At 38.5% G+C, this 9,988-nt stretch overlaps 1 protein-coding gene across 1 annotated transcript in view; it reads left to right on the top strand.

The window, feature by feature from the left end:
- The first annotated feature begins 6,950 nt into the window (after positions 1 to 6,950).
- The window catches only part of NEK7 (NIMA related kinase 7), a 53,808-nt gene continuing 50,770 nt past the window's right edge, over positions 6,951 to 9,988 (top strand). The window contains exon 1 of the mRNA XM_009477668.2: positions 6,951 to 7,022. Coding sequence (XP_009475943.1) covers positions 6,966 to 7,022 — 57 coding nt within the window. The 5' untranslated portion in view covers positions 6,951 to 6,965. The remainder of the gene's footprint in view (positions 7,023 to 9,988) is intronic.

Consider the following 9,988-nt stretch of genomic DNA (forward strand, 5'->3'; position numbering starts at 1 on the left):
AGTCAGCTTAAATGTATTTCTCTTTATTAATGCATCCATCTGACTTAGCTATTCACAGAGTGAGAAACTAGTGTGGTAATTATTTGGCATATATTTGTTCACTGAATGAGTGAGTAGTTTAAATAATTAGCCACACTGCAGTATGCTATAAATTAAGTAACTCACTGTAATGTTTTATTGACAATATTACATTGTGGATTGTGTGTTTCTTGTAATTTGTGATTAACAGTAGACCAATAAAAAGTTTAGTATTTCTGAGAAATAGACAATGTGGACTGGGCAGGAGCGTGACCAGTCACAGATCGGAAAGGCATTGATTGGCTATTATTTTTAAATATTTGAAGTGTTTCAGCATTATTTCATCAGTTCTAATGCTGTCTTTAAGCTGAGTGTGTAACGTTATGAATGGATGGCATAGTAATGTGGATGTATTTAACCAGATTTCATTTTAATGGTCTGTGTTAGTCAGGAATAATTTACTGAAAAGACACTGTATATGTCCTGTGCTGTCATTCCCATTATCTGGAAATTTGTTTTTTCCAGTTAGAATCTCTTGCTATTCCTGTTAAATGTACCTATATTAAATACTGAGTTTGGAATGCCGGTTGTATAGAGGTGGACGAATAACTTCTTGAAATGTATTTTAGCACTTGAAACTCAGCTGGGTTGTAGTTTATCTTTCCAGTTGCATTCTAGTGTGTGGGAGAAACTGCAGGAAAACCAATTTGAAGTAAGAGAGCAGAGTTTTAGGTAAACTGCTGGGGGCGTTGGTTTTCTTGTGCTTTTTGGAGACACTGAGATGCAGGAAGTATATAAAGGCTTTGGACGTGTCATTGTTCCGAGAACTACTTTTGGGGTACCGTATGTGGGCTGTTGTTTTTGAAGTATTTCCTGGTCTTTAGGAATGCACTAAAAATATTATCTATGGAACTGAAGTAGTGACTTTCACTTTGCAAGTAAAATTTTTCTATTATGATATCAAAACTTAGTGTTTCTCCTGTTCAGTGGTTTATGCAGAGCACCAGGAAAAAATTACATTGTTAATGTTAAAGAATTACGATAGACATAGATTCCAAGTCAGTTTGCTTTATTGGACATGACTTCTGACTTCCCATTTCTTTGGAAAACTCATAGCTGTGCTGTCATTTATTGTAACGTGAACAACAAAGTCAGGATGCTTGGTTTACAGCTGCTGACATTCTCTTGCTTTATCCAGGATCTTCCCCATGTACGTCCTGAGCCCCTGCTTTTAAAATCGCTTTGAAAATTTGTAAACTGCAGCCTGCACCCTGGATTCCAGTGTTGAGTGGGTGCTGAAGAGGGTTGATCAGTGTTGGTGACCTGAGAAAAGGGTGGGCCAGCGAGCCAGTTCCCTCCAAATGGCCAACCTTTTGCCTCAAAGAGGTAAAGAATGACTGTTAAGGCAGTATGTTTTATAAACCAGTAGGATGGCTGTTTCTTAACCTGCTCGCATCAAGCTTAAGGGCCAGGCTGTTATTGCTGGATCTGAAGTTTGTCTCCTCCCAAAAGGTTGTGGCTTTGATCCAGGAGCTGAGAGTTGCAGTTATGTCGGTGTGGCTGTCTCTGTGATGGAGATGGAGCTGTAATCGGACTGGCACGCTTGGGCTCCCTGGCATAAACTGCTGGGATTAACACTGGTGTGGTGGATTGGGTAATTGTGTTTTCGATATTCAGTAAGGCATTTAGAAATCTAAACCCTTGTTTCCAGAGCACAGTTGTGGTTTTTTGTTTTGTTTGGGGTTTGGGGTTTTTTTTTTTGTTTCACCCAGGGTGACTATTTGAATGTTCTACCTAGGTTTAAATTGTGCTTTTGGCTAGCTGAGAGTCAACATGTGATACAAGCAGATGGGAATATTCCCTTAGTCTGTATGCTTATATGGAAACTAGTATTAAGATATGTGGTTTTTTTTCTCAGCTGAGGATGATCCTTATCTTTGAATTTAGTTAGCAAACATAGTTGAAATTTTAGGGATCTAAAATTTGTCATTTTAAATCAGTGTTAGATACTGAAGAATCTAACTTGACACCAAAAAGTACGGAGTATGCAGGGTGTTAAATGGATGGTTGTTTCTGGAGGGCCTTGGCTCTAACCTAACTAAAATAATGGTTATAGTAAAAACTAAAAATACCTGCCTTAATTGATGGTGTAATCCAGAAGTAAACAGTACATTACGTCTTTTGTGAACAGCAACTAAAGTGACCGTATGCCCGACCAGCAAATTGTGAACAGTGCAACTTCATGTTTCTCTGTTAGCAATTATGTGGAACAGTTACATCTATATTCTGCAGAAAAAAAGACAGATTTTCATATTCTCAGCGGAACTGTAGCACTCTGAATATTCTTTTAAGTGTATACTTTTTTAAAAATATAGCTGTTTCTTCTTTGACATCAATTATTGAATGCCCCTACTTAAGATCCAAAATTAACAAACAAGTGTATAGCATATAGCTAATGGAAACCAGGTATCACTGAAACTATTAATGATGTTTTCTACAGGAAAGCATTGTATTTTTTTGTTGTTGTAGAACTGCCATCTCTTAAAGCAATAACATAATTGCCTGAATACCATGAAATGTATTTCAATGTGAATGTTTTATGGACTTTGAGCTATGAAACTAGTGTTTAGAAAGCATGTTTCATGCGATTAGACAGTGCGTTTAAGCTTTTTCTCCTGAAATAATTTATAAAGAATTAGTTGCAAGACTTAAGTCACAAGGATTTCAAGTTTTTCCCAGATATCTTTTTTTACTTTTAAAAATGTTATTTTAAAATATATTCCAGTGAAATGTCAGTGATGAGCTCTGGTTCCTGCTCAGGAATAGGTCCTCTGCTCTGATTTCACCAAGAGAGTTGTGGGTAGTCCCACATCTCCTCTAGCAGGCTGGTGGAAACCACCTGGAAAGCTGAGTGCTGACTGTGGGATGTGAGCTTCTGTTGGGGTGTAGGAATGCACCCTTGAATTTTGGGCACTTTGGATCTTTGCATGATCTTTAGGTGTGTGGGCCTGTATCTGAGAGCTTTGACAGGTGGCCACTAAGGAAATGAGGAAGGACAGGAAGGCCTGTGTATGAAGAAAGGAAAAGGTGTTATACCCAGTTCAGGCAGTTGCAGTTTGATAGTCTAACTTACTGGTGAGGACTTAACTTCCTTTTGCTGTATGGTGGACTTGGTGTGTGTGGAGTAAATACTGTCAATTATGGGATTTGCTATACCATTGCAGTTCCAAATGAAAAATTGGTTGTGTTGTCTGTATCCCCAGGTACCTCATCCTGCATCCTTTATGTGTAGGTGTCACCTACTGTTTTGGTCAACTGAAAAAGGCAAAGATTTAAAGCCTTAGTAGTTAACCAAAAAGTCTTCAGTCCTGCAAAGTATTAGTAACTGTAATTGAAGTATAAGATTTAGTGTATATGCTTGTGTACAGTCTGGTCTGAATCCAAATGATTTTCATCTGCAAAATGATGAAAGTCATCTTTGCAAGATAAATGTTTCAGAGAGGCTTTCATTGTTCCTGTTTTTGCAAGTAGTATGGTGAAGGCAAGGAGTCCTTTCCTCCTACCGTCAGTGTGAGAGCGTTTAAAAACATTAGTTGTGTTTGGCACTTGGGAAGTTTTGGGTGGTGGTATAGTTGGCTCGCCTCTTACTTCATCTGTTGTCTGTTTTCCATGAACCAATGTATATCATAGTGATGGATTTGCAGAAGGTCATCGTATTGCGTGTTTAAAGAGGTGATAGACATGTCACATTTAAATGTGTGGTTTTTTTGCTTTTCAATTTTAAACAAGTGATGACTCTTTGGCAGTATTTTTAGTGTCTTTTCACCATAAATTAGAACTTGAAGACCATCTTTGGAAGAGTAATAATTATTGCCTCGATTTAAATTTAAAGATGATAAAATATGACACCACTATGTTTTGACCTCTGGAGTTTATTATCAAGGTGAAAGGCATGCCTCACTGTGAAAACAGTCTTCAAGCAGCAAAACCTAATTCTTGCTTATGTTGACAAACAGTAAAAAAGATTCATTTTGCATCCTTGGCATTTTTTTGCAACCAAATTACTCTAAAATGTGAATCTATGCAGTCTTCAAAGACAAAAACAAGTTTTAAAAAAAAAATGAACTTCCATATATGGACAGAAAATACCAATCTTTGCCTTTCTTCTGCAAAAGCAACAATATATCCACAAGTTAAATCTTTTATGCTTCCTATGGTAGAACGTATTTGTTACCTCTTTAGTTTGCTTGCTTTTATTATAAAAACAAGCTACAGAGGGCAGAGCTACTGACAGTGGTAATGATATGATTTCTCCTCTTTCTACTCTTTCCCCAAATTAAAGAAAAAAAAAAAGAAACCCCACACAAATTCCCAAACACTTCCAGTCAGTGCCTCTGACCTTTCAGACAAGATGAATGGATTATATACTTCCTGAATCAACATATATCATCTAAACATTTCAGCTTAGATTTCATTAATCTTGGATAAATGTCTGTGATAGAGGATAAAGAATTTTGTATTTGCTTCTTTTCCTCAGGGATTTTGAAACAAATGTGTTTGACCCATTGGTGCATTACATGGTCAGTGGTCTTCAATATGTAAATGTATTAGTAAAACACACTGCAAAACTTTCAGTAGAAATATCAGCGCTGTCAAAAAGATTAAAATTCTTATAAAGGCTCTTCAAAATAGCACTTCAGAAGAGAATTCTTGTCTGTGATAGAAAGATCTCTGCAGCAAGAAATTAGCAGAAGATTCTTTAAGATTGCCACGTATTCTTCCCCCAGAATTTGTCGCAACTGCATAAACCTCTGTAAATCTAACTGGAGAATTTAGGTGCAGTTTTGTGACAACAGTTTAATTTTCAGTGCTGTTGTGTTATGATTTCTTGCCTTGGTGGGGAGGCTGTATGGGAGATGTTGTAGAATTCGCAAGAAGTCTCGATACTGGTGTCCTAGGGCTGGCTAAAAGATTGCCTAGCCAGTGGTGCGCAGCATGTATCTGCCAGCTGTTTCCCCCTTTCTCACCACACTCATTCTGACAGTCTTGGAAATCTTTGCAATTTCTACCTCCTCTTCTCTGCCTCTCACCTCAGTCTGATAATTGATTTTTTTTTTTTTTTTTTTCCCCTCTTGACCCGCCTGAAATTGCTTTTTTGGATCTCTTTTATCTTTGGATTAATTACAGCTAATACTCAAACAAAACAACAGAAAGTCCCAAACTGTATGCTTTATATTGGAGTACTAAGGATAGGAAGGCAAAGCTGTTGGGACCCTTAGTCGCTCTGGAGGATGGCTGCGGTTCGGTGTTATGAGTAGCTGATGGTACTGGAATGGCATGGGGTGACTGCTTTAGACGGGGGAGTGAAAGCAGATGGCTAATGATTTGTTTTGTGTATCCAATCCGCTGTTTAGTACACTAGGGCAATATATTGAGAAACTTTGCAAAGCTGCTTTGTGATTATTTTTTCTGTTAGTACTGTTATCACAATGATGTGGTTAAGAATGACAACAGTACTGTGAACACAAGCTATTTCTTAAGAGTTTCTTAAATACTTTGCAGTGGGCTTTGAAAAACATTTCTAAGGTTTGCTGCTTTCTGTTGAGACTTATTTTTAACCTTTTTAATATTCTCAAGAGATTGCTGGGAAGATTTATTTTGTGTGTGTTTTAACAGAGATAGATTGTATGCTTTCATCCTGAACTTAAATGCTATTTGAGAAACTTTTACATACTCATTCTAAAGAAAGGTTTGTGAAACATAAGTACATTTGCGGTATTTGAAGTATATAGATTTATCAGAATAAATTTATCATGGGTATCAAAAAAGTGTTTTATGTCAAACCTTCTCTACAACTTTCAGGATTTGGGGCAGGAATAAGCAAATAAATAAATATAAATTGAAAAGCAAGAATAGTTTTCCAGTCAGATGCATGACTCTTGTTTCTCTGAAAGCCTTGGTGGGTTTGACCAGGTAATAGGCAGAGACACTTCATGTTTGTGTGATGAAAGAGTTGTTCAGGGCTTGCCCCTTATTTGTGTAAAAGTTTTATTTCATTGTTTGCATTCAAAACTGCCAATGAACTTTCTGTTGTCTTCACCTGAACAGAGATGGCCCTCATAGGCACCAGTAAAACTGGGTGCTGCGCTTGCTCCCCCTCAACAAAATATCATATAGTCTAAGAAAGGATTTGCTTAGTTGAGAAAGAAGCCTCTTGAGCATTTGCATTTTTGTTTCTCCTGTTCTTCCTAATAATGATTCTGCACATTTTACAACCCTTATTATTGGTCAAAGCTTTGTGTCTCTATCTTCGGAACTTGGCAGGCATCTTTCCTCCCATCTTATTGATGGGGTACGAGAGGCTCACAGTTGGAGGAAAAAAGTGCTCCTAATACAGTATCTTAAAACCCTGTTAGCTAGCTTGTCAGAATGTAATGAGTGTATGTGTTTAGCTTTTTTCTGTTTAGATGGAACTACTCTTGCATACTCCCTGAAATCTATAGATTTATTAATGTAACATAAACAGTAGGCATGCAGCAGTTGTATCTCTTCTGCTGATCTGCAATTTCCCATGCTGCCCATAGGTCTAAGGTACTGGGCAGCAGACATCTATGTCGTTAAACAAGTGGTTGGTGCCTCTGAGGAATAATGGGTGATGCAGCTTTTATCAGAGCCATTTGTCTGGCTCAGGTAGTTTTATGCACATCTTTTAATAATAAGTTCAGATGTGTATAGTGATTTATTTCATTTTCTAGAAGATATGAATATAGAAAACTTTCTTCCCAACAGTGTAGGGCTGGAATAGTTAAATGTTAGTAAACTCAAGCATGCAAATGAGAAAATTCTTCGGTTCTGCTGATGTTCATTGATAATAAATACAGATTGAATTACAGTGCAATGACTGTATTTCTCTTTTCAGGACATAAAGGACGCTTTTACGTGATAGAATGGATGAACAGTCACAAGGCATGCAGGGGCCTACTGCTCCACCATTTCAGCCACAGGTACTTTTTTTTTTTTTTTTTAAAACCAGTTACTCAAGAGTGGATGCTATCATTCCTTAAATAGAAAAAGAGAGAAATTAGAAAACATTATTTCTGGTGGGGACAAAGAAGCTATAAACAGAATGTCTTCTGGTGATCTTGAAATTAATTGAATACAAGTCCTGTATTTCATAAGAAAGTAATTACTTTTGCCTCCTACTGCTTCACCAACTTTGAGGGTTTGGAGCTGGAGTGGGAGTAGGAAGCAAAGATGAAGGCAGTTGTTTTCCTGAGAAATGGTGAGCTGTTAAAACACTCTTTTGAAATTGTATCAGAATTACCATATTTATTTCAGTCTGTTACCTTCAGCTTTCTCTTCTTACACCTCCTGGTGGTGATACTATATGAATTAGTGCCATTACCTATTGAAACCAGGCAAGAGAAAATCCTGGTAGCTGTAGTTCTGTTAGAAGGAAGATGCATATGAAATTTAATCTTTGGATATATGTTGATGGTGTGAAACAAAGGATAAAGATTATCTTATAAGAGATATTGTTGACAATATTGGGATACTGGTTTTTGACATTTTTAGGAGGTAATTCTTTGAAGGGAATGCAAGAGCCTGTAGAAGAATACCCTAAAAATATTTATTGTGGTGACTATTTCAAAGTAAAAGCTGGACAGTTCTTTACAAAGCTGAAACCTAAATTTTGTAATTTTCTTGTTAACAGCATAGGTGATGGGTCAATTTGTGCCCTTTATTTTCAAAAACTAAGGTGAATGTTACCCTCATCACTGAAAATTGTTGATGAGAAACATGAGAATATTTAGCCAAACACTGTAATGGCTTAGTCCCAACTAGTTTGAAAACACCATTTCACAAAATCACAGAATGGTTGAGATTGGAAGGAAACTGGAGGTCATCAGCCCTCCTGCTCAAGCAGGATCTCCTAGAGCAGGTTTCCTAGGACCATGTCCAGACTGCTTTTTGAATATGTCCAAGGACGGAGACTCCACAACCTTCCTGGGCAACCTGTGGCAGTGCTCAGTCACCCCCACAGTAAAAATGTGTTTGCTGATGTTCAGACGAAACCTGTTTTTCAGTCTGTGCCCATTGCCTCTTGTGCTGTCAACTGGGCACCACTGAAGAGGGCCTGGCTCTTTTAACACCCTCCCTTCAGGTATGTGTACGCATTGATGAGATCCCCCCTGAACCTTCTCTTACCTAAGCTGTATGTTCTCAGTGCTCTCAGCCTTTCCTCGTATGAGAGATGCTCCAGTGCCCTGATCATTAGTGGCCCTTTGGACTCTCTCCAGGATGTCTATGTATGGGTGGCCCAGAACTGGACACAGTGCTCCAGGTGTGGCCTCACCAGTGCTGAGTAGAGGGGAAGGGTCACCTTCCTCCAGCTGCTGGTGGCACTCTTCCCAGTGCAGCCCAGGACATCGTTCGCCTTCTTTGCCTCAAGGGCACATTACTGATGCATGTTCCACTTGGTGTCCACCAGGACCCCCAGGGTCTGGCCTGTAAAGCTGTTTTCTAGCAGGTTAGTGCCGAACATGTGCTGGTGCGCGGGGTTATTGCTGCCCAGGTGCAGGTCTTTGCATTTCTCTGTGTGAAACTGCATGAGGTTCCCATCAGCCCATTTCTCCAGCCTACTGAGGTCTCTCTGGATGGCAGCATGACCCTCTGTTTTGTGTCATCAGCAAACTTGCTGAGGGTGCACTTTTCCCTATCATCCAGATCATTAACGAAGGTGTTGAGCAGGGTCGTACCCAGTATTGACCCCTGAGGTGCACTGCTAGTTACTGGCTTCCAACTAGACTTCATGTCATTAGAAGCTTATTTTCTATTTGGCGTTAAGTGCTTGAAATCTGTCATAGTCTGTTATCTACCTGTTATCTTTATAAGTGTTCAGAAAACGGGTAGATGTGGCACTTCGGGACATGGTTTAGTCTAGTCTACCCTTGATTGGTTTAGAGTGGACTTGGTAGTGTAGGTTAATGGTTGGATTGGATGATCTTAAAGGTCTTTTCCAACCTAAACGATTCTATGATTCTATGATCTACAAAGTTTAAACACTGTACTTCATTTACCTCACAAGGACATTTTCTAAGTGCAGATGTCTAAGTACTCCCAAACCTCTTACATACTGTAAAAATAGTCTGATACAGTAGACTTCAAATTCTAGAACTTCCTCAAGAGCAGAATGGGAGCTTTTTTAGCATCTGAAGGGAGAAAAATGACTCTGTTGCTAGACCTGGTAAACCAAAGGCAGCATATATCACTTACTGTTTGGTTTTGGTGTTCTTTTTTTATCCCTAAGCTGAAGGACAATAGTTTACTCTTCTTATACATAAGAGATTGCATATTTCTGCTCAGCATTGCTATTCTGCTCTTTGTTTTCTAGCTCCCCTGTATTCCCCTCAAAATGAGGGGTCAGAGCTTTGTGTGGTATTCAGTGTGCACACAATGGACTTTAGTGAAATGTTTTGTTTTGTTTCCTTCAAATGCTTTTCCTAAAAACTTCTACCTTTATTTTTGATCGTGACTGACCAGTTTAACTTTTCAAGGAAGTTTTTCCATGGTGTTTTGTAGATCTCTTTCCTGTGTTGTAATAGCTAATTTAAAAGTCATGACTCTCTGTCTTGAGGGTTGTATTTCCCATTAAGTTTCTGATCGCTAGCCTTGGGATGCTAGTACTGAGTGCCAGGGTGGAAAACTAAGAGAATCATCTGCAAGGCTTTGCAGTCGTATTTTGGGCTGTTTGTCTTGCATAAGTTTGGGTTGTAAAGAAATTTTATTGCCTCATTATGTGTATTGAATAGTGCAGTTTCCTTTGGGATTTCACTGGTAACTTCTCTGAGAAAATAATTTTTCTGCTGCTGTTTCTCATCTTATAGCTGACTATTAATCTGCTCAATGCTCTCTCTCAACCTGAGAAAGCTTAGTTTTATAGGTTAGGAATCCTCATAGAGAGAACCTG

The sequence above is a fragment of the Pelecanus crispus genome, chromosome 5 (assembly GCF_030463565.1).
Source record: "Pelecanus crispus isolate bPelCri1 chromosome 5, bPelCri1.pri, whole genome shotgun sequence".
Lineage (NCBI taxonomy): Eukaryota > Metazoa > Chordata > Aves > Pelecaniformes > Pelecanidae > Pelecanus > Pelecanus crispus.